The 24743-nt window shown below is 56.6% G+C and overlaps 1 protein-coding gene across 1 annotated transcript; it reads right to left on the bottom strand.

The window, feature by feature from the left end:
- Positions 1-1090: 1090 nt before the first annotated feature.
- GGT1 (gamma-glutamyltransferase 1) lies at positions 1091-11928 on the bottom strand. Its single transcript, XM_063087439.1, has 12 exons — positions 11774-11928; positions 11016-11146; positions 10777-10863; positions 7904-8096; positions 7327-7484; positions 6164-6313; positions 5508-5644; positions 2482-2669; positions 2122-2249; positions 1912-2024; positions 1721-1834; positions 1091-1391 (listed from the first exon to the last, which is right to left on the bottom strand). The coding sequence occupies exons 1-12, from the start codon at positions 11926-11928 to the stop codon at positions 1245-1247; spliced, it is 1701 nt and encodes a 566-aa protein (XP_062943509.1). The 3' UTR covers positions 1091-1244.
- Positions 11929-24743: the final 12815 nt, after the last annotated feature.

The raw sequence follows: 24743 nt of genomic DNA, 5'->3' as shown, positions 1-24743 counted from the left end.
CCAGGGAAGGGACTGCCCTGTCCCATCCTGGGGCTTGGGGAGAGGAGGGACAGTGCTCAGCATGGGCCTGCCCCTCACCACCACTCAAGCCCCCCCACACTCGCTGGCTCTTCCCCTACTGAAAACGCTGAGGCTAGTGAAGGAAGCCAGGAAACTTCACCTGAAAATATGAAGTCCTGGTGTGATATTTTAAATGAAAGGTGCTTTGAGAACAGCAGATGCCGGAAGAAGTGCTCCCTTATCTGCACAGAGCCAGGGCCAGGGAAGACATCCGCTTCCATCCCCTCCCCAACGTCTCATTATCCTTCCTGGGAAAGGCGGCTGGCGGAGGAACGTAGCCACACCTGAATGGACCTTCCTACAAGTTAATGTCTGTCTCCGGGCTCATTTAAACTCCCGAGAAAATCATTCACAGGTGGATTTTTCATTCATTCTCCCTCCTAATCACTTGTTACTTCTCAAAAGAATGACTCATATTCCACAACCCCCTCACCTCCTCAATCCTCTTATTATTTCTCCAAAGCAAAGGATGAAGCTGTGCCTCCCTCTGTCTGGAGTCCAGACCACTAAAGAAGAAGACAATCACCTCTGGTCCTTTTCTTAAGCTTCATCAACTTAAGTCATAACACAGGAGGGAAGACTGGAGTCTGTCAATACATCTGGGTTGACTTTTGTCACAGACGATTGACTTCTATTTCAGTTCCATTTGGTATTTTAAAGGGAATCGTTTACGAGTCATTGCTCCACGGGCCAAATAGACTGTCCCAGATCCACTGAGCCTCCCTTTGTGAAAGTCATTTCCTCTGCTGTGAAGATGGGCACCCCACACTGAGGGGATGGGATAATTACCCTCCTGTGATTTTCTCCCACGCATGTTAAATAAAACTTGTTATTCTCTTTTCCCTATCTGTCTGATTATCAGTTGATTTCTCAGTGAAACTTCAGAGACTAAAAAGGGAAGTTTTTCCCGTGGCCCCAACACCAGCTCCAGCACCACAGTATGAAGACTGAATCCCACCTGTCCACTCCTCCCCAGCCAGGCAGCTCCATTACACACACAGGACACTGAGGCCCAGGGAGCGGGAGCCAGCCCAGCGAGGCTGCCCAGAGCCTGGAGCAGCGGCCCCCGTTTATTGTGCAGCTCTGCCATTCGCATGGGGGAGCACGTCTCCCAGAGTTCGACTCGTGGCCCTGGTGAGCATCTCGTCCCTGGGTTGCTGGTTAGCCTCGTCCACCCTGAGCACTCAGTAGCCGGCAGGCTCCCCGCCTTTCCTGGAGTCTGACGCGGCCGCCCAGCCACCAGCCGTGCGGACGATGGCCTGCACCACGGCGATGAAGGTGGAAGTGACCTCTGTTTGGTGGTGCCGGGACTCCAGGGCTGCAGTCACGGCCTGGGAGTGGGAGGGGAGAGGCAGGCCTCAGCAAGATCCAAGACGCTGTCCAAACCACTCCTGTGTGGTCATGGGCCCCAGAGACCCAGATGATGCCCTTTCCAGCCAAGTGACCAGCAAGAGTAAGTTAGGGGCACCTGGGCCTCTAGGATCTTGGAGTAGGTGGCTTGGCGCTCACTGCACAGGGGCTCAGGATGGCCCAGGCAGTGAGGATGAAGGCAAAGGACACCAGCCATTGTCCACTCCATGATGACTCAGGAGATCTTGACCTCCAGCCCAGGACGCCCTGTGGCCCCACACTGTGACTGTTTCCCCAGCCCCCGGCCCACCTGGTCAAAGTTTCTCTCCAGCACCGTGGTGTTGGGCAGAAGCTGGTTGTGCAGCCGGGGCTCCTCCACCACCTGCTTCACATCGTAGCCGAACCACAGGCTGTGGATAATGGCCTGGGGGTGGGGCAAGTGGGGATGGGGTCAGCATGGCCCGGGGGCAGGGGCGGGGAAGGCAGGTGGGTGGCACATACCAGTGCAGTAGCCGTGGTGATCTGCGTGCCCCCAGAGGCTCCCACCACCATCCGGACCCGGCCATCCTTGCCCACAATGATTGTTGGGCACATGGATGAAAGCGGTTGCTTCCCTGCAGCCGACAGGAGGGGACAAAGATGCTAGTCAGCTGTCGGCCCAGGTCAACAGCTCCCTCCCCAAGTCTCCCGCTCCTGGACCCCGCCCCATACCTGGCTTGATGAAATTGGCCGGTGAGGGGGGCACCCCAAACTGGTTGATGATGTTGGGAGAGCTGAAGTCATCCATCTCATCGTTGAACAGGATCCCACTGACTGGGGAGAGGACCTTGGAGCCGAAGCTGCAGACCCACCTGGTCAGACAGCTGTGCCTGACCCAGCCCAGCCCTGCCTGGCCCCTCCCCAGCCACCGAAGCTCAAGCTCACTCACCATGAGGGCTGGGCCAAACCACCAAGGTGGGACCTGGGTTGCCCACCATGAAGGAAGTTGATGGATCCCCCTTATAGGACATGTGGGCAGCCCCTGGCCCACCCCCCTGGCCCTGCCCCCCCAGGTGGCCCAGCAGCCCCTACTAGAGATTGATGGTGCTGGTGGCAGACACAGCACTGCCGTCCTCTGCAACCACGGATAGGTGGGCAGTGCCCCCATCGTCGGGCGTGTAGAACTCAGGCTCATAGTAGGAGATCGGATGAGTGGTATCATCGGAGATCCGGGCCCGGAGCTGGGCAGCAAAGAACTCGGAGCTCATGTTGCGGACCACCTGCCGAGACCCCAGAGCTGGCCTGAGGAGGTGGGGAGGGAGGGCAGGGAGTGGGGCACAGGGTTGCGCGAGCAGGTCTTAGGGAGCCCCTGATCATGGCTCTGCCCAAACCTTCCTGCACCGTAAACCTCCTGTGGTTCCCTCATGCCCAGGGTCAGACCCGGAACCTCATGTGGCCAGTCTCGGCCCCTCACTTCAGCCTCTGTCTCTTCCATTCCAGCAACTCTGAATGTCTGTCTGTTCTTCCCTCAAGACTCCAGACTCTCACTACATTCAATGATTTATTTACTCATGCAAATATTATGGAGCTCATACTGTGCACCTGACACTGGGTAATCTTCAGGGAACAGACATGTAGGTCCCTGCCCTCATGGCAGGAAGACCGAAAGCAGGCAAGAAAAGTGCTGGAAACAAAAAGCCAGATAAGGGGAATGGAGAGGGATGGGGTATAGGCAGAGTGGTCAGGGAGGGCTTCTCGGAGGAGGTGACATTAAGAATAAATGCAAAGGTCCTGAGGCAGGTGGTGCAAGCCTGTAAGTGACAGGTAGAGTGGGGTGAAGGGGAAAGAGGGTTGCAGATGTAGCCTGGGGCCCATCCCGCAGAGCCCTGTAGGTCCCATAGGACTAGCTTTAGCTCTGAGCCACACGGACTTGGGACAGAGGAGTGAGCAGGCTGTGGAGTGTTTTCACAGGGTTCCTCCAGTGGCCATGTGGGCATAGGGATGGATCCCAACTGGGAGGCTGTGGACATCAACCAGGAGAGAGGACAGCTCATGCCGGATGGGCGAAAAAGAATTGAGGATGGCCCTGAAGTTTTTGGCCTTGATTGGCTGTTGACCAGGGAGGTAAACATTGCGGAAGGGGCAGGATTGGGAATAGTCGGGAGCTTGATTTTGGATGCTGAAGAGCATGTCTCAAGTGGGTGGACCTCTGAGCATGGCCTACATGTGCAGAGTTCATAGGCAAGGTCAGGCTAAGAGATAAACGTGGAGACATCAGCATCAGGTAGCTGCTTAAAAACCATGAACCTCTCCCGAGGTCCCCAAGACAGCGACAAGGACAGAGAGGAGGAGATGAAGGAGGAGTCAGCGAGAAAGGGCCCCTGGAGGTCGAGCAAAGAAAATCCTCAAGAGGGTTTCAGCAACCCCCCAGGGATGAACTGACCAATCCAAGGGAAAGAAGGTCAGCCTGAATCAGTTCCACAGGAAACAGACAACGTTGGGATGTGGGACATTCTACAAGACAACTTCCCTGGGCTTTAAATGTCAACAACACTGCCAAGGGTGTCTATTGTAGGTTAGGAGACTGGAGAAACATCACATCCGAACTGCAAGGTGGGACTGATGGATCTTGGACCTAAACGACACTGGGACCCTCAGGGAGATTCTAACATGGTGGTCTAATAGGCCGTGTCACCTGATGTCGGGTTTCTGACGCTGTGGTGCATGGTCCTGGCTCTTAGGAGACCCACTCTCCCACTCTGAAGTGTGGCATTGGCAGCTTACTGTCCAATCACTCAGAAAAAGCACAGATATCAATAGAGATGGGTGGAGATTCAGAGAGGAAGGGAATGCTTGAGCCAGAATGCCCACAACTGGGGACTCCAGGGAAAGAGAACAGAGCGTGTGTTGACGTTTGGGGTTTTTTTTACATTTTAATAGATGTGAAAATTTGCAAAATGAGGGCCGGCTCATGGCTCACTTGGGAGAGCGTGGTGCTGACAACACCAAGTCAAGGGTTAAGATCCCCTTTCTGGTCATCTTTAAAAAAAAAAAATTTGAAAAATGAAAAGTTGAGGAAGGTGAGCTGTGTGATATGCTGCCGAGAGGGGCCCAAAGGAGAAACTGAGGCTGGATGTAGGGATCTGGCAGTGTGAAGGTAGGGTGAGGGGGTAACGAGTTTGCTCTAAAGAGAGCAGAGGGTAGCAGCAGCCAAAAGGTTCTGGAGCAACAGCTACATGCCTCTCTCACGGGAACAACCCGTTATAGAGGAGAAAATGGTAAACAGCATTGCAGGACTGGTGCCCTGAGCCAGTGAGAGGACAAAAGGGCTGGCCTTAGCCAGGAGGGAGGGCAGAGGGGGCATGATGCGGTGGCTTCTGTCCCCTCAAAGAGACAAGATGCCAGGTCACTGGCTGTGAAGGGGCATGGGGGGTGCAGATTGCTCACTGGGAAAGGGAAGACATCAGAGAGAGCTAAGCAACTGGGCAGCTGAGTCCCTTCCTGGGAGGTCACAGGTCAGAGTGAGGGGGTCTGCAGGTCAACCCCGAAGGCCAGGAATCTAAGTAGGTATGTAGGGACGTGAGGGCCCATAGCAGGAGGGGAAGTAACAGGGGTCCCTGTAGAGGCCCGGTGGAGTCGGGGCACCCAGCAAGTGAGTGGGCCAGTTGGTGCGGGGCCTGGGGTGGGACCTGGGAAATGTTGGTTCCTGGGTGTGAACAGGGAGCAGGTAGCCAAGGCCTCTGTCCACCTGTTCCTCTCCCCTTTTCACCAGCCCTGAGGGCTGCAATGCTGCATGCATCCCTCACCTCAGCACTGACCACTCCAGAACCTTCTGGGCTGAGGGCAGAGCACGTGCAAAGGCCCTGAGGTAGGAGTGTGGCCAGAATGAGGAGTGTACTAATTACCCATTGTTAAGTCTGTCTCCCCCGACCCTCCCCATACTGTGAGCTCTGTGGGGCAGAGGTCAGGACTCAGTGTCACTGGTCTTTCCCAGCACACAGTAGGCCCACAATCAAAGTTGGGCAGGAATGCATTGAGGCTGGGGTAGCCCTGGGAAGCTCACCTGCTTCTACAGCAGGCTCCCGCAAGCCTATTGTGTGCCAGCCCCTGCCCCTTACCTTAGTCATATCGACAAACTTGGGGTCCCCAAGCAGGGTCCTCTTGGCATAGGCAAACCGGAAGGCCTCCACGATACGATGGTACGTCAGGCCCTTCTGCTTGGGCGTCTCCACGCTCTCCCGGGACATGTTGTACCCTGGGTGGTCAGAGGCAGCTGCGGATTGGCAGGCCCCAAGGGCTCGGAGGGGCTCAGAGAGCTAACATCTCCCTGAGCCACTTTGCCCACCTCAGTAGGAGAACATTTAATAACCCACAGCAGTGGCCACTTCAGAAGGCAGAGTTGTAAGAATGAAATAAAGCAAAGGCTCCCGGCCTGGGCCTCACACATCCAGCCAGAGAGCTATGCGTCTAAGAAGTCACAAGCGACCAATTGGATTAGCAGATGCCCCCCTGGACCAGGCCCCCCAGCCCTGCACTCCCACACCTCCCTTCCTCCTGAAAACTCCCCCTACAGCCCCTGAGCACCGTCCACCACAGCCCTGGTCACTCCCCACTGCCTTCTGCAGAGGACGTGAGCCAGGGGCACACCAAAATAGCTCAGCAATAAAAGATGCCGGGTAGCGAGACCCAGGCCAGCGAGCTGCAGCAGGCGGGGAGCTCAGGGAGGGAGAGGCAGTGTGGCGGCCCCTCAGCAGGGCTCTGGGGGGACGCTTACCCTTGAGGATGTTGAGGATGAGTGCCAGCACGGGCCCGCTGAGCGGGGCACTGGGCATGTAAAGCACCGAGTCCCCCAGGGTGATGTTCAGCGGGTGCTCGATCAGCTCAGCGCGGTAGTTGTTCAGGTCCTTGGCCGTCACGATGCCCCCTGCAAGGGACAGCAACTCGGGTGCACATGGGAATGGAAGTGCACCATGGTGGGGAGAACAGGGGTAGCACCACTGGGGGGAAATGGGGCTGCATCGTGGGGCGGGGACAAGCGTGCACTTTTGAGGGGGTGGGGCTGCCATCAAGCTGGGAGGCCCCAGAGCCTTAGAGGGCTCAAGCCCCCTCCAGCTCTCTCCTGGCCCACCCTCTCCCCAGCCTCTCTGTCCTCCCTGACAGTGCTCACCACCCCACAGCCGGCCCAGGCCAGCCACCCTCAACCTGCTTGGCTCACTGGTCTCCTGACCCGCCTTCTCTCCTCTGCCACCAGAGGATCTTTTCTAAGTGGCGAATTCCTGACCTCATCTCCCCCACTGCTCAGCCCTTCCTCCCATGATAAATGGGTAGGTTGAGGGACATTCTTAATTCTCCAGGGAACCAGCCCAGATGCACAGAGTATTTACAGGGTAATTTCTGGCCTCGGTGGTGAAGGCCAGCATGCTAATCACCTTCCTCCATGAAATTCTGACAAAAATAACATGAAGAAAGCCACAGCCAAGCTCCCAGGCCCCTGCCCCTCAAAGACCCTCCAACGCCTCTCACTGAGCTCACCTCATCCCTTATAATCCTCCCAGAGAATCAAAACCCCCTCTCTCCAGGCCTTAGCCCAAGCTATTCCTTCTGCTAAGAATCTCTTCCTCTCTCTGCTTGACAAAGTCGTCGGTACCTCCTTCAGAGAGTCCTCCTGGATCCTCAGTCTGAACTCTAGTGCTTCTCCAGCCCCTGCTCCTGTCTGCACCTGCATTTACCCCACCAGGGCCTTTCTCTCCTGGACTGCACAGCCTCTCTCAGCTTTGACCTAATGAGGCGCTATGGACCCATGTGACCCATCACTGACCCTCCCTGACCAGGAACTCCCTGAGGGCCCAGGGCCCAGCCCAGGCAGGACAGTAGGGCTCTAGCTCAGGGTTCCTGCTACAGGGTTCCTTATCCAGACCCCTGAGGTCACGTGCTTACCGGCCACCTGGATGTCCTTGACAATCTGGGCTGTGAGGCTGCCGTTGTAGAAGGCCTGGGCACCCTCGCGGGCCAGTGTCTCATACGTGTCAGCCAGCCGAGGCATGGTCACTCTCTCCCCTTCCTGAAGCACCTTCCCGTTCCGGCAGAACACCTCACTGGGGCAGAGGGGCTCACATGAAGCAGCAAGTGGGGCAGACTTGGCCAGACTTCCCCCCAACGCCCACTCACACCAAGGGAATAAGAACAAGGAATGGTCAGTGCCTGTCCACAGGTGGGTGGCCCTTGTCACTCAGGGCTTGTCCTTTCAGTGTCCTTCTGGCCAGTCCAGCCCATGCCTCCTAGGGTACCCTGCCACTCAGGACACATGGCCAGCCATGATGTCCATTGGGGCCCCAAGCACCAAACTCAGAATGTGTCCCATGTATCCCCACTCTCGGTGGGAAGAGTCTGTATCTCCTCAACCCCAGTGCCCCCTACTTATCAGCACAGCTCCACCTGCCACTCTTGGTCTGCCGGAACCTCAGGCTGTGCCTGCCCTGCCTGTGTCCCAGGCAGGCCGCACCCACAGACATACCACAGGACAGGCTGCTGCTCGATGACATCCCGCTTACTCTCCAGGGCTGCCGCCAAGCCCTTGCCCACAGCGAAGCCCTGGCGGGCCAGCTGGATGCTGGGCTGGAAGAGGCGAGCCCAGGGCAGCCGCCCGTGTCGCTGGTGTGCCAGCTCATAGCCGCGAATCTCACCAGGAACCGCCACCGACAGCCCACCTGGGGAGTGAGAGAGACACACAGTCCCCCCAAGCAGGGGACATAGGGGTCTCTCAAAGGCAGCATCCCAAAGAGGCTTAGAAGGAAAGGGGTTTTTAAGGTCATATCTGGACTGAGCAGGCAAGAGTGCAGATCGACTGGGAATGTCTGACAAGGACAGAGGAGGGGCAAGTGGCAGCACGTGTGCTGGGTTTGCTGTCCCAGGATTAATGTCTGTCTCCACAGGTGCCTCCATGTCTGTAATCCTGTGCCAAGCTCACAGTTGCACAGCAACACTGGGGGGAAGCCAGACCCCCTCCCATCTCTCAGTCTGAACCACACCCCAGCCACAAGGCCTCTCATATGTAAGACTCATGGGCTCCACCAGAACCTGCCAAAGAAAGACCAGGTCCTGCCCTGCCCCCAGCTCAAGCCCAGGCCACCCACAGGTCTGAGCCAGCCCTGAGGAAATGGCCCCCCTTCCTCTTTTCTATTGTCCAATAACCAGGACCTGAACCCTAATCACTGCCCCATCCCCTCTCCAGGCCTCAGTTTTCCCATCTGACTATAAGGAGTTCTGTCTTCCAGCTCTGATCTTCAAGGAGCCCACGATTCCACCGGAAACAGACCTCTGGGCCTAATTCCCCACTGAGCCCCACTGCCCACATGGCCAGACACTGACCCGTTTACCCAGAAAGACACAGCCCCTGCTCCCGGGTACTTCCCTGTTTTCACCCTTGGGGTGACAGGGCCATCCTGGCTACTCCCAGGCTTGGCAGCTGTAGTTCTAGAACTGCCTCTGCCATCCCAAAGTCAGGCACAAGTTTCCCAGAGGCAGCTGTTAACTGCTTGCCAAGCTCACTGGTGATGCCCACAGTGCCAGACACAACATCCCCTCTCAGCCTTACCAGCCTCATTGCTCTCTCCTACAGAGCCACCACGGGGTCACACCCGCCTGGCTTCCCTCTACCACCCTGTTTCCTGCTATCTCTTCTCCTCTGTCTTTGCTCACTTCTCTTGCGGATTTCCCCCAGATCTGGGCTTCAGGTTCCATTTATGCACTGACAACTCCCAGATTTGCCCTTTGGCCTGGACAGCTCCCCTGATCACCAGATCCGAGTATCCACCTGCCTGCTTGAAACAAGCATCTCAAACTTAATAAGTCCAAAACCAAGCTCCTGGGCATTGGCTCAAACCCATTCCCCGTAAGTCCTGCCTATCTCTGTTAGGGCCACCCTGTCCTTCCAGGCACAGATTAAAGACCCTGGGGTCATCTGGGTCCCCCCACATGCACATCACCCCCAACCCATCAGCAAATCCACAGGCTCTGCCAGGGTGCTCAGCATCATCCCTGTCCCACCATCCTCAACTCCCTGGATTATGGCAATGACCTCCTGACAGGTCCCTGCTTGCTCCCTGCCCTGTACATAACAGCTCAAGGGGCCCTTGTAGCCATAGGCCAGAACCATCCCCTCCACTCAGGCACTACAGGGGCCCCCACATCACTCAGACAAGAGGCAGGAGCTTCACAGTGGCCTATGAGATCCCACCAACCGGAACTGTTCCCTCTGACCCCGTGTCTTCCCTGGACCCTGCAGGGCTCTGTCCATGCCTTTCCCCCCTGGATCTCTCTTTCTTCCCCAGATACCCACATTGCTATAAAATCCCAGGCCTTTGGGATTTCCACATGGCACATGAGTCTTTCTCTTCTCCACTTGAAATGTGGGCTTGACCAGGCCACAGATTTCATCTGTTGAGCTTCTTTTGTTCCCCAGCTTCAGGAACAGCACCCAACACTTTAAAAGGTGTTCAATAAGTCCTAGTTAAATAAATGAATTCCAGGCATCCACGAGATGCTGAGTCTATAAGATTCCAGCATTCTCATACTCCAAGCAATCTCATTTCTATACGTTCTGAGTTTCTCAATGAGTGTGAAAAATCAGAGTGTGTTGGAGAGGACTCCAAAGGGGCCACTCAAAGGGTACCACCCAGGACCACCACCTGAGGTATCAGACCTGCTGTGGCTGGTGTGCCCTGCCCCTCCGCCCCTCCAACTTCTCATCCCGAAATCCATTCCACCTGCTTTAAGCGGCGTCCCTGGGTGACCACAGCTTCCCCTCAGCAACCTGCAGAATTTGGGGGCCTCCTCTCCACTTAAGGCCAGGTTAGAAAAGAGAGACTCCGCCCCATACTGTAGAATGCTATCCCCACAAATGAACACATGAATGAATAAATGAATGACTGAATGAGATGCCTGTTCAAAACGCAGGGTTTAGTCAGCCTGGATTCAATCTCAGCTTCACCACCTCCTAGCTGTGACTTCAGCCAATTTGCCTCAGTATTCCCATCTGTAAAATGGGAATCAATATAGCATCCCCCCACCCACCCATAAGGCTACAAGGAGGATACAAGGGGCTCATTGGGGAAAAGCACTGAGCAGGGTGCCAGCCCCAGTGACCCCTGGTATGTGAGAGCTGTTATAATAATAATTATTCTATCCATGGACTATCCCGGGATGAGCAGAAATCACAGAAGCTCCCATCCCTTTATCCCCTATGATGATGGTCTTGACCATTCATTATGGGAGGGTGTTACAGGGTCAGGAAGGGATGGGAGGACCCTGAACAGGGGCAAGCTCCCAGTGGGGAGGTCCCTTCCCAGCAGCTCTGCACCCACACCCTGAGCCTAGGTGACCACGTACCGTCCTGAGACTGCTCTGAGGTGTTGAACATGCTGGCAGAAGCCAGCCCAGGAGCCACCTCGCGGGCATTGATGATCTCAGCCTTTCCTGGAAGGAGAAGCAGGCTGGCAGGCTGGACTAACCCCAATCCCTCATCCCATGTGAGCCCAGAAGCCACCCAGCTGGGCTTCCCCCTAGCCGGAGTCCAGACAGAGATAAACACCCCTGCCCCTCACCCTCACCCTCCCTAAGGCACTCACGTGTGGTGCTGTTGTAGATGGTGAGGAACAGGCCACCCCCAATGCCCATGCTGTGGACGTTCATGAGCCCCATGCACAGTAGGGCTGCGATGGCTGCGTCCACCGCCGAGCCGCCATCCTGCAGCGCATCCCTGCCAGAGGCACATGGTGGTGGAAGATGAGACCCTGCGGAGTCCCCATACCCCCGTGTGTACCCTGCTGCCCACCTGCCCACCTCTGCTGGCCACCTGGCTGCCTGCTCACCTGTGTCTGCCCACCTGTCCACCTGCTAAAGGATGACAGAAAGGGAGTCCATATGAGTTTTTGTTTTTTAAAACCTATAGTTTCTCTTTGCAAGCAAACAAATGTGCAGGTTTTTGTAATTGAATAAGAATGGAAAATTGACATTTTTACTAATAACGTTTTTTCTCTTTAAGTCTTTAAGTAGGAACCACTCTTTGTGAGATAGGAGTCTAAAATAGAATAAAACAGCGGAATTTATCCAAAGAGACAAATATTCTTAGACCTGAGAAAAGGAACCCAGTTCAGCACGGAGAGACCCACATCCTGCTGTCAGGGTCACTGTCTACTTCTCCTCTAACCAGACAATACTAAGAGGGCCCGAGGAAAGGATAGGCAGCTTCATGCACATCGAATACTCCTTGTCCAGGCAGCCCGTTTACAGGTGGGGAAACTGACTCTCAGATGGGCGAGGGTCTTACACAGGTCCACTTGCCTGGTTGTCCTCCAGGGTCTGTGTCCCTATACCCTCCACTCACCTTCCAATCTCTGAGCAGAGCTTGGCATCTGCAGCCACGGCTCCTCTGGGGTACACGTGGTTGTGTTGCCTGGACGGTAGCCAGAGGCAGAGGCCAATGATGACCAGCACCAAGACCACGGCCAGCAGGCCCAGCACCACGAACCACCTCTTCATGGTTCTGCTGCACAGTGGGGAGCAGGGTCAGGCACTGCCTTGGGCACTTCTTGGCCCCTCCCTCACAGGGCAGAGTCTAAAGTCAAGCCTCAGAAATAAGGCCCTGTGTCTCCTTCCCCCCTCCTAGCACACGTGCAGGCTGTCCAGCCCCAGACCTTTGCCCAGACCATTCCCCCTGCCAGGAGCTCTGGCCCCCATCTCTGCCCTTCTAAATCCTCCTTGCTCATCCCAGTAAGGACCCCATCTCTAGCAGAAACCTCTCCTGGGAGACCCCAGATTTCATCTGCCCCTATTTTGGCAGGGTCTTCTCTACCTCCTCACAGCAGCTGAGCCTCCACTGCTGAGCGGAGGAGGGACAGACCTGGCCCGCTTCCTTCTACATCCCCCACCTCAGCCCAGAGCCGGGCTCTGCCCGGGGATCCCCCGGAGTTGCACTCCACAGAGCATGCGGTTTAGCTTACATGGTGCCCTCAAAAGGAGTACCCGACAGTCTCCTCTTGAAATCAGCAGATTGGCTGCCAGGAGGCCAGAATTTACTGTCCGGCAGCAGATGGGAGCCCCAAGCCTTGCCTGGGGAGGCAGCCACGAAAGATGGGAAGGTTTGGCTGAAATGGCTGGAAAAACAACTGTGGTCCCCCTCACACTCTGCAGGACGCTATGGCCACAGAATCTGCTCTAGAGACTCGCCAACCAGGCTGATTCTCCTGAAAATTAAGAGGGTATACCTGAAGCAGGCCCAGCCCGGCCCTTTCCAGGGGGTTCCATGTGATTCCCTCCCCCCAGGCTGCTTTCTCTGCCTCCAGTTGAACTCTGGAGTCAGAGGCTGTCAGTCACGCACATGTTTGCATGAAATCTCTCCGCATTTCTCCCAGGCATAGCCCAGAGAGGGTTTTGCACAGGGCAGGGCAGGGAGGGGATGGGGGCATCCTGTACAAGGCCAGGATTCAGCGGTGAGCACGTCATGTGACAAAGGGGCCCAAGGGAATGGAGCCAGCCTGCCCCACTCTGAGTCTAGACTCACCACCCCCCTACTATGGGGCCTTGGCTAAGTCACTTATCAGTCCTTGCAGGAAGTAGGGCTGTTTCAAATTACGTGGGCTGAAATGTGCTGTGAAATGCTAAGTGTGTGCTGGCCACCCAGGGGGGTGCCCCCAGGAGGCCCACATGGTGGAGGAGGACGTAGGCGGGCTGTTTATTTCTCCTGTGGACTTCTTTCCAGGTTGTGCAGGGAAGGATGGCAACAACTCTTGGGGCCCACGTGGCTGTGGCAGCAGGTGAGGTGTGTGACCCCCAACAGGGAGGGAGCAATGTGGTGACAGAGCCAGAGGTTCCTCTTTCCCAGTCTCAGTTCCCTCCAAGGGCAGTGGTCCCAGTGAGCCCCTCCAGTGGGCCCCAGGCTGGGTCCCCCTGTGGTTCACTCTGTCCCTGATTGGAGCATCTGAACTCAGAGCCAGGCATCATGTCCCAGAGATGGTCTAGGAACAGAGTCTCTGTCCCCTCCCCACATTCAGGGGGCATTCCAGACACCAGCATGAAAGGGCTTTCCCCTCCACAGGCATGGCAGGCATGGGGATGATGGCATGGTAGCATTTGGCCCCTATCTTATGTGGGAAAGTTGACCTGAACCCCTCAATGTAGAGGGGAAACTGAGCCCCACAGCAGAGGGGCCTGGTAGGCAGTCATGCAGCTGACCGCCACCCCACATCCCCAGGAGGATCCAAAGCAGCCCCCATCTCCACCTTGACCGCCAGTCTGAATTCAGGTACCATCTGTTTCTGATCTGAACTTCCTCACAGCCTCCTCCCCCACTCCCTCCCGCCAGCCTTGCCTGCCCTTCAGTCCTCTGAAAAGCAGCCAGTGGGCTCTGCCCAAAATGCCAGGTCATGCCCTACTCACTGCCCCACAGGACAGTCCATCCCGGCACCAGGCCTGACAGCTCTCTGGGAGAGGAGCCCAGGTCAGGGTTAAGAATTCCTGATGGAATCAGCCATGCTGGGAGGTCCAAAGGGCTTCAGGAGCCAGGCCAGCAATGTGGGGCATTCATTGCAGACACAGAACATTCCCATCACATGTGGTAGGGTGGAGGCCAGGTCTGGTCAGTGCCCCCTCTTGGGTACCACACGGCCCCCTCTGCTTAGGAAGCCCCTCAGTCCTGTCCACTGGACCAGGCCATGCTGGGCACATCAGGGATGTGGTCTCATTTCTCCCAGGCTTGAGACCATGGAGTGAGCCAGCTGTGACCCCCTGAGGTCCATGCTCCAGCCTCCCCTGCCCATCCATCTGTCTGTCCAAAAACCCAAGTAGGCTCCCCAAAGGGCAGGGGCACCCAGCATGGCACACACTGCCAGAGAGCATGGAGAGGGGAGTGGGCAACACCAGTCCCCATCCCCTCCTCCTGAGGCAGGGCGGCAGCAAGGGCTGGCCCAGCCTCCTGCAGGCAGATGTCCCCAGCCTGGCGGAAGACACCCTGCTGGGGGACTGGGCTTCCATTTCCCACCACTCCACCCCCAAGTTTTCTCAGACTCACTAAAAGAATGTCCAAGCCAGAGGCCTGGCTTTCACCCAAATCGATGTCAGGAGGGGAAACAGAGGCCAGAGAGTGGGTCAGGTGCCTCAATTGTCCTCAAACCCAGACCCCCTCCTTGTAACCCCAGTGGGCTTACCTGAGGCCTTGAGGCAGCAGGGGTCCAGGAGAGCCCCTTTTCTTCAGAAGACAGCGCTGGACTCAGACACCCGCTGGGGAGGAAGAAACAGACTTGTCCGCCTGGGAAAATCCTGGCCACAGACTGGCTGGGCCCCCCCACTCCCAGGAGCAGCCCAGAGCCACGCCTGTGGTCCTGCAGAGCTCCTCAGCAGGTCTCTGAATTGGGATTAGGATCTGGGGTGGCATCTCTGAGGAGGAGCAGAGGCAGGAGAGGGGCAGGAGGGGCCAAAGGATCCATGTGTTTACCTTAGCCCAGAGCAGGCACGAGGCCGGCGGCGGGGGCTCAGCACTGCTGTGGGGCAGCTGAAGGCGTCTGAATAGGGTTTAGAACAAGCGGTCCTCTAAAAGAAGTCCAGCCTGGCAGGGAGGATGGCCAGAAGCTAATGTCACAGCAGCAAGGAGGCACGGTGACTTGCCTGCCACCAGGTAACTAAAGTTCATACAGCCCTGGGAGGACCCTGGGGGGAAGCAGGAGGTGGGAGGTGCTGTGAGCCTGGGAAAGGAGTTCCCCTCACCCAGACTCTGTTCTCTTCAAAGGGCAGCATCCGCAGGCAGGTCCCTCCAGGGAGCCTCAGGCTGGGTCCCCCTCTGGCTCACCTTGTCCCTTTTCAGAGTGAACTCAGAGCCAGACACAGTGTCCAAGAGATGGTTCCTGAGGCAGTGGAGTACAGATGCCCCTGGCACCAGATCTAAGAGGCCTTACCACACCTGCCACCACATGCCAAATGCACATCCCTGGAACATGGTCTTGGGCTCCAGTGTCCACACCAGTTCCTCTGCCCATCCAGGAACATTAGCACCCCAGGCCCAAGGACCCACCTGAACAGGGCCCAAAGAGGGCCAGAGTTGGCCCAAGGTCACATAGCCCAGTAAGCAGGCCTGATCACCCCATACCTGCCTCAAGTTGCTACATGTCCCTGACCAGGCCACCAAGGAAATCCAAGCCAGAAGTAGCTGCAGGCATGGCTCAAGGGAACTTGGACACTGTTTCCCACTCCCACTTGGTTCTCGTCTGCCAAGGATAAGGGTCAGTGGCTCTCTGAGTCTTGGCTCCCTCCCCGACTTCCTGGGCAGCTGTGTCTAGGTCACCCAAGAGTGCCTACAGCCTTAATCTGAGGTCTATTGTACCTGTAACACCTACTCCACACCATCCTTCAAGGCTGCCCCATCTGACAGAAGGGGACGTGGAGACTAACCAGTTATTGCTGTCTGCCCTGGGTCATATGGCCAGCACAGCCTTGTCCTGTCACCCACTGCCCCTGAGCAGGCTCTGGACAGAACCCACTAAACATACTCCCATGAAATCCTCAGTGATGGATTTGATGGGGGATGCTATGATTGAGCTCTTTTCCTGGATATTCCTCCCCTGCAGATTAGGGTGACTGAGAAGATGGAGAGGGCAGGAGCCAGGGACCAAGGCCCCAGGACCTGTCCCTGAGGGCTGACACCAGCCAGGAATGTCAGGGGATTTTGGCCCTGCCTGAATGGCTGCATTCCAGGGCAGTCAGCTGGGAGGGGTCTGCAGTGGAGAGCCACAGGGCTCTGTCCCTAGCCCTTGCCTGCTCAGCAGTTTCCTCCCTGCCTGGGATGGCACGAGAGACACAAGAGACACGGCAGGATCATCATCAGCAGCAGGAGGGCTGGAAGGATGTCTGAGTGGGCTGGGGAAAGTAGGAAGACAGAGCTGCATTTTATGGGACACAGATAAAGCCTGGCAGCAGCTGCAGGTTCCAGGAAAGGGAGACAGTAGGGAGGTGCCTCATCAAAGGCCATGTCAACAGAGGTATGATATACAGAACAAAGAAGGCTCTTCCTTACATGCCAAGTGTGTCACATTCTGTCCTGTTCAGCCCTTTACCCCATGCATGCAAAGAGGGGATCTAGGGAGGCGTGGGTCTGGGGAAACTATGTCACCCTAGGAAAGACTGAAGGGGCTGGGCTGGAGGGTCTCCTCCAGACCCCACAGCTCTTGTCCTGGGCACATAAGGTGGTGAGTTCCCTGTCCCTGGGAATGTGCAAACCTCACTCACCCAGAGATGCTGACTCTGCTGTCAGCATTACTCCCTCCCAACACACATCCATGTGGACACACACACACACCCCTGAGCTGAATCTAGGCTGAGCCGAGCAGGCTCCCAGGACTCTGCAGAGAGGGGAGCATGAGGAAGATGCAGCCAGAGCAGCCAGCCTGGAGTTTCTGTTAAGCCTCCAACCCAGCTTGATGGTTGTGTCACCGCCACAGGGGTGAAACCGGGGCATAACCCCAGCCCCATTCACAGACAGGAAACCGAGGCTTAGGCGGAAGCGATTTGCCCAAGGTTATCTGGTTCCGGGAGGCAATGGACCCACCATCTCCACCCCTGCCAGCCCCCAGCGTGGAGTCACCTCCCCCGGATATGAGAACATGCAGACCTCTACGCCTGCTTACAGTTACCCACAGCGGGGGTCGGAATCTCTCTCCCTCGCTGCCCATCCTGGTGACATAGAGTTGAGAATTAGAAAAAGACGCCCCTTCCCCAAGATTTGATAACCACCACCTGCTGAAAACATGTCAAAGAGCTATACACGGGTCCTTCAGAAAGTAAGACTCATATTCTCTTTCTTTTTGTTTGTTTTTTGGCAGCTGGCTGGGATGGGGATCCGAACCCTCGATCTTGGTGTTATAACACCATGCTCTAACCAGCTGAGCTAACCAGCCAGCCCCATAGTACTGCAGTATTTTTTAATTCTATTTTTCCACAAATTTTTTTTTTTTTTTTTTGGAGGCTGGCGGTTTGGGTAACCAAACTCTTGACCCTCCTTTTATATTTTTCCACGAACTTTCTGAAGTACCCCTGTATATGCCCGGGATGGCCACGAGGTGGCAGGCGCCCCCTGGAGCTGGGCCATGACCACTTGCACAACCAGCCCTGCCTCACCTCCACCCACAGCCATAACCAGAGCCCAGAGAGGGGCAAGCATGGCCTGAGGACACAGTGCCTCCCAGCCCCCATCACAGCTTCTGTTCCTCTCCGAGAGGACCACAACCCCCACCCCCGCTCCCACCTGGGCTCCCAGATCCTCCGGGCCTCAGTTTCTTCATGCTGCCCTCTCCCTCTTAATTCCAAGTTCACTTCCTGGAAGCCATGGCTTCTTCAAGGGTCTCTTCAGAGAAGTCACGTGGCCCACCTCAGCCCTCCTCCACCCACCCCACACCTCCAGGAGAGTGAGCTAGAGAGCCTGGGCAGGCAGCCTCAAACCCATTTAGACAAGAAACAGAGGCCCCAGGCCAGACACCGTGAGACAAAGAACGCAGGACTCTGCTCACCTGTACGATCCCTCTGCAGGATCCGGCCACAGGAGCCTCACCCCCTCACTCTGAGATGCAGCCACTGCCACTGCGCAGGTGCGTAAACTGAGGCTTGGCGAGGAAGAGGGACTCCTCTAGAGCACAGCCAGCACCTGCCCAAAGGCCCCGGGCCGGAGCTTCCCCACTGACAATGTCCAGCAGCTCAGAGAGGGTGAGCAGCGTTTCAGGGTCACACAGCGCTGGGGCACAGCCAGACACCCGACAGGCTCACCTGACTGACTCCCATGCTGGTCTGGGAGCTAAGTTCCCGGTCCCCAGCTGTGACCCAGCTCCTCCTCTCCCTCCCACTGCCAGCCTGGGGTGGGGGGAGGTTTTAAAGGCACAGGAACTGTTCTAGGTGGGAAGAGATATGGCTCCAGGTCCTACCCCTGGGGCTGTGTGCCCTGGGATAGCTGTGGGTCCCTCTGAGCCTGATGGGATCCTAAACTCTGAATGAGAGACCTGAGTTCTGGGGTCCTCTGTGGCACTAACTGAGGCTGGGTTTCAGGAGGAGGAAGTTCAGACCAAAGGTTCTGGGAGGAAGTGAGCTCCTCCCACCTACGATGTCCAAATAGGGGTCACATGGAACTGGAGTGCAGCCAGATGCCCACATCAGTGGGGGTTGGGTATGTAAGCATCCTGTCCCCACGTCTGAGGAGCCTAAGTTTCTCTCCACAGCTCTGGGGTAGGAGATGACCTCCCAAACATGCCTTCTCCCCCATTCTTGGGGCTGCAGGTGAGGGGTCTCAGAACTGTCACTTCAGGGACCCTGGTCACCTGGACTGAAAAGACTCACATGAGCCAGGGGAGTCTCTCCTCATCCCCCAACTTCCTGGTGTATGGGCAGGCAGGCTGATAGAGGACACGAGGCAGTGGAAGGTGGGGATGGGGGCCTGTCTGCTCACACCCTCTCCTGCTCTGGCCCATTTTATGAGATGGGGTGGGTGCCCCCCCAGGGCTGACAGGCCCAAGCCTGCCCGAGCCTCTCAGCCCTCAGATCGAGGTCCACACATGGTCTGCTGCCTGCCAGAATCTCCACTCTTAGCACAACCCTGGCTTAAACTTGTTCATTCATTCATTCATTTACTCCCCCATCCAGATTCTTCTCTCAAAGAGCCCCCAGCCTGGTTGGAAATGAGAAAGTATGGTCAGCCAAGGAGGAGGAGCCCATGGCCCTGAGGGAGGGGCAGACACTAGGATGGGAGCCTTGGGAATCCAGCCAGAGCTGGGAGTGGATTGGGAAGACACGCCAGGCAGTAGGAACCACTTAAGCCTGGAATCCAAGAACTGGAGGCTTCCCCAGGAGTAGGGAGGACTCATGGGCCCTGGCCCATCCTGAGCCTCGAGGTGTCAAGGCTAGAAAAGGAGATGGCTGAGCTTAGACCTTGAAGGCCTGGCCAGGCTGGACTTTGAGAGCCCAGGAAGGCTGGTGAATATGTCACTGGGCTGAGTAACCCATTAACCCTGGCTCACTCATTAAGACCCTGGTGGGTGCCCATTAGCTCCTTGGCCAGTTCCAGGAGCAGGGCAGAGGGCAGGGGCCATGGGAAGAAGGGAGTGTTGGTGGGGCGCTGGGTGGGGGCTGGGTGAGCTGGGCTCTCTGTGTCCTTGTTCTCTGAGGAGCTTTCCTGGGCCAGGCTGGCCTCCAGCCAGGGGAAGCTGCCAAGCCAACATTGGGGGTGCCACCCCACAATCCCAAAGCCTTTCATCTCCTAAACACCCCTGCTGTTCTGGCACCAGCAACCCAGAGCGCTTCAGGGGCCTTGGCTGGACAGGAGACTCAAGGGACTGGTCCAGTGGGTGGCTCAACACCCAGCCCAGCTCCCCCTCTGAGAAATGGGCCCCCGGTGGCCTCCAAGGCCTTTTCTGTTCCAGCAGGTTCTGGTCTGCCCCACCTCTGTATCTAGGAAAACAAGGTACTGGGGGGTGGGGGGGGGGGCGGAGAGGCAGGGAAGTTGCTCCCAGCACAGAAAACCACAGCCTGAGATGGGAAGGGACTTGCCTAAAGCCAATCAGCAGGACGAAGTGACCCAGCACAAGAGGAAGGCTTTGCAAACCACTTCCTGCTACTGGTGTCTCATTGCAGCCTCCACTGTGCCCTACCCCACCATCAGGCCCAGGAAGCTGACTGTACCTGCACACCAGGTAACACCAGACAAGCTCTGTGGCAAGGGCCACGGCTGGTAGGGCTGTGGCATTTTGGACTGCAGTCATGAGCCTCACTGTGAGTGAGCAAGGCGGGTGGGTCCAGACAAAAGCAAGGCCCAACCCATAGTCCAGATTACTGGGGCAGGATCCCAGAGCCCTCTGGGAGCCAGGAAACCTGATGTCATCCAGGACATTTTCTGTCCCCCGCTGTCCTACACCAAGGAAACACTTGGTAAACTGGCTGAATGAAACTGACTTCACATCCAAGTACTAGCATCTTCATCAACTTTAGGGCCACAGAATTTCAAATATTTGGCCTCTGACCTTCTAGCACCCCAGAAAGGTCAGCTTACATACCTGCCCCAATGGGGAGCTCACCACCTCTAAAGACAGCAAGGTTGAGGTTGGTTGGCAAGTTCTTCCCAATATCTAGCTCTAATTTGCTTCTTTGTAATGCCTTCCGTAGGCTTCCAGAGTCAGCCTGCTTCATAAGGGCCTGGCCTCAGCCCTGTCCATGGTCTAAAGCCACAGAGCAGAGAAGCAGGGGCCACCCCAGATGATATGGCTATGTAGAGCCATGCAGACCACACTGAAGGGGTGGAAGGAGGACCACAGCTCAGTGAAGGGGCTGGTGTCCCCCCGTGGTGGTATGAGGTAAGCACTGGCCAACTGTGGCCATGGGCAGAGCTCCTGTGCCCCCAGAGCCCGGCCAACACCGCCCGGTGCCATTTGCAGCTATTTCAGCACTCACCTGTGATGTGAGGATGGAGGCTGGAGTGCGGCCAAGTGCGTGGGCCTTCAGAATCATTGGCTCAGTAATGCCCAGGAGCATCCTGCAGCAGGGCCAGCCTGGCACCTGGTGGATCAAGTCCAGCTCCCAAACTCAGAGGCAGGATGGCAGCTCCCTGGATTCAAACTCAACCCCAGCCACTAGTGCTGCAGGAATCTGGGTGGCCTTCCCCTTCCTTCTTTCAGTTTCCTATCTGGAGAGCAGGGATAACTAGAACTGTTAGGCGGATTCACTGAGATGGCCGTGCACACACTGTGGGCAGTACCTGCTGCCTCCAAGGCCTCACAGGGTCTGTCCCAGCTCCGACACCCAAGCCAGCAGCCGCCTCTGTCCCTGCCTAAAGAGCAGCTCTCAGCAGATGCTCAAAATGCTCCCTCCTGCCTGCCCTGTCCTCCCTGCCCATGGCACCTTCTACAGGAGGCATTTATAACATCACCTGGTAATTATCTGCGGTGTCTGGGAGCCCCTGGGGGTTGGGGGAGGAAAGCCGAGTCTTGTTCATGCCCCAGCCCCCACCCCATCACATGGCCCAGTCTCTGAGAAAGCCAACCCACTCCTGTCTCACAGCCTCCCAGGTCACACGCCCAAGCCCGCCAGTCCACCCACAACGCCCCATGACTTCACTGATGCCAAAACTGCCCTACACTTTCCATGCACATCCTGCTGTGCCCGCCCAGGCTACCAGGACCCCCCACCTCTTTAGCGGCGCCTCCTCAGCCTCCTTCATCTCTTGGATGCTGAGCTCAGTTGTTCTCGCGCTGATGAGTCCCCATCCAAGCCCCACTGGCTGATGCTTCAGACGCCCCAGGTCGACATGCCCAAACCTGAGCTAAGCAACTGCCCTTCCAGGACTTCCACCGGCCACGTCAGCCAGAGTCTGTCCCTGGGCAGCCACTGCTGTGTCCCTCACTGACACGATCCAACTGCTCCTACCTCTATGCCCTCCTCTTGGCTGCACCTGATTCCCATTCCCCACCGGCCACCCCTCTTACCCGGAGACTCCCAGTCACAGGTCCCAGCCCCTCTGCTGTTTCCCAACTGCAGTCCCAGTGCTCGGCATGCAAATCTGAGCATGTCCCTCCCCTGATGCAAAACCCTTCAAAGACGCCCTTTGCCCTGAGGATAAATTCCTGCCTTGCAGGCACCCTCCCCTTCCTCTGTGCATCCCACTCCTGCTAGGACTTTACACAAGCTACTGCCATGGCCAGACCCCAACCTCAATGCCACCTCCCCTCAAAGCCCTCCTTCACCACCTCCCCCACTCTGTGGGTTAGCTGTTACTGCCACCTCCTCTATCTGCCTTAGTCTCTGAAGTATCCATGTGCCCAATAGTCATCATGGAACAGACGGATGTTGGCTGTCAGGTGGACTCAGAATAAGCTGTTAATGGAAAGAGCTCACACACATGGGACACTGCCACATGCCAGGCTCTTTCCTCATTGCGTCTCTAGTCCTACTATACCTTTGCCAGATGGGCATTTTAATTTTCGCTCTTTTACATATGAGGAAACTGAGGTTTGCAGAGCTTTACTGTAATGGGTTGAATAATGTTCATATCTACTTGGAAGCTCAGAATATGACCTTTTTGGAAATTAGGGTGTGCCTTGAATCCAGTCACTAGACACCAGTGTTACTAGAAGGCCATGTGATGACAAAGGCAGGGACTGGAGCACTGCGGCTGCAAGCCAAGGAACTTGAAGGATGGCTGGGAGCCACCTGAAGCTGGAAGAGGCAAAGAAGGATCCTACCCCAGAGCTTTCAGAGGGGGTGTGGCCCTGCCGACACATTGACGTCGGACTTCTGGCCTCCAGAACCATAAGAGAATACATTTCTGTTGTTTTAAGCTGCTAATTTTGTGGTCATTTGTTATGGCAGCCACAGGACACCTTGAGTTACACACACAACAAGTAGCAGCCCAGGGGATTTGAATCCAGATCCTGAGCTTATACCCATGACCCCTCATTCTCTGCTGCTTCCTACAGCCCCATGGCAATTCCTGACCCTGCAGAAGGCTGACAACCCATCCCTATAGAGCAAGCTCAGGGGAAACTTTGTCTCCACAGAGTGTCCTTCTGCCTCCTTCCTCCTAGTAAATGTTCTAAAACCATTTTGAGGGTCTGGTGGGTTAGCTCAGATGGTTAGAGTGTGATGTTATAACACCAAAGTCAAGGGTTCAGATCCCCATACTGGCCAACCACCATGAACAAAACCATTTAGTGTCTTCTTTGCAGTGGCTACCAGGTGGCTCATTGTCACTTGCTACTTGCTGAGCTAACATCAGCCCTGTATTGGCCTCCCTCCTCCTGGGCTTGGACTATCCCACTGCATGGGTGGAGAAGAGACCCAAAGGTGGGACAGGTCTCGTTGCAGCCTCCTACCCCACACCCCCCATTCCCCGCTGGGTCACCCAGACCTTGGTTCCCTGTCACTCCACCTGGGCCACCACATGGTTGGCCAAGGGCTTGGGACAGTGAAGGTGTGGCTGTCACTGATATGTCTCCTGGCAGGTGCCGCTTGGGGCCTAGCATGCCCCTATCAGGGCCTGGGGTCTGGCTATGTCCTGCCTACCTGACTCCCTGGACCCCCAACCTCCCACCTCACTGGCTCCCCAGAAGTGGCAGGACTGCCTGAAGGACCCAGGTCAAGTCCTTGAACTCCCACATCAGCCCTGGGAGCTGAGAAAGCAACATCACAACCCTTGCTGCCACCCCACAAGGTCTCCACAAACACAGTTCTGTTGCTCAAGGCAACTCCAAGGAGAGGTGCCAGCAGCCTTTAATTAAATAGTCATGGAGACTGGTGAAGTGGAATAATGTCCCCACTCCTGAGAGGACAGCTCTGTCTCTGGATGTTCCTGTCCAAATCAGGTTAGGCCAGAAGTAGTCCCCAAGAGCCAACTCACCGCAGGCACCCCCACAGAAGGCAGAAGGAGGCCCATCCAGGGCTCTGGGCCCCAACGCCACCCTCTTTCCTTTCCTGGAAAAATGTCCTCCAGGAATCTCTCAGCCAGGGACACAGAGGATGGGGGTGAGAGGTGGGACTAGGGGACAGTTCTCAGCTTCCCCCAGGACTCTAAGCTCAGCATTCCCCCATGCCACTGCCTAGGTTGCCCTCTTTTTCATATGCAGACTTAGCCCTTCCACCCCTCACCTCCCCCACCCCAGTCTTCTCACATTCGAGGGGACAATGTGCAGGCCTGGCTCAGCCTCTGGAAGGATATGGTCAGGATTTGGAAGCCATCCCAGCTCTGGCTCCAGCCCTGAGGATGCAGAGGAGGGGGAGGAGGGCTTACCAGGCTGCCGGCTCTGGGCAGGGGGTCTGAGGGGTCCCGGGGGCTGTTGCTTAAAGTTCTGGCCTGGTCACCACGGTCACCACGTCAGTTCAGGAACAGCGCCTTGGCTCTGGGGAAGGGCAGGGGAGGGAGTCATACAGGTTTGCCAGGGAGGAAACCTGTGTTGCCAAGGTGGCCCCAGGACAATACCGGCTGCAGAAGAGGGGAAAGGAGGCCTCTGGGTCCAGCTGGCAGATGCCAGGGATAAGAGGTGCCTAGGAACAGGCCCAACAGAAGTTGGGGGGTCAGTGGGTAGTCAAGGGACTAAGATATTCTGCTGTCCTTTGCCCTGTTTCAGGGGCTCAACCCCAGGGAATCATAGGGTCTAGCATCCTGTCTCCTCCACCCCCCCACCAATCTCTGAGCAGGCAATGCTTAACCCAAAGGAAGGAGCCTGACCGTCTCCCCTCACGCCCCCCTGCCCTTGCAGGCTGGATACGTGCATGTTCCGGGCCTGTGGAAGTGGCGGCTAGTGCCTGGTGCCCCAAATGCCCCCACCCACCCAGGAGTGTGA

This window comes from Cynocephalus volans, chromosome 2 (assembly GCF_027409185.1).
Source record: "Cynocephalus volans isolate mCynVol1 chromosome 2, mCynVol1.pri, whole genome shotgun sequence".
Classification (NCBI taxonomy): Eukaryota; Metazoa; Chordata; class Mammalia; order Dermoptera; family Cynocephalidae; genus Cynocephalus; species Cynocephalus volans.
This window is presented reverse-complemented; position numbering and strand designations above follow the sequence as displayed.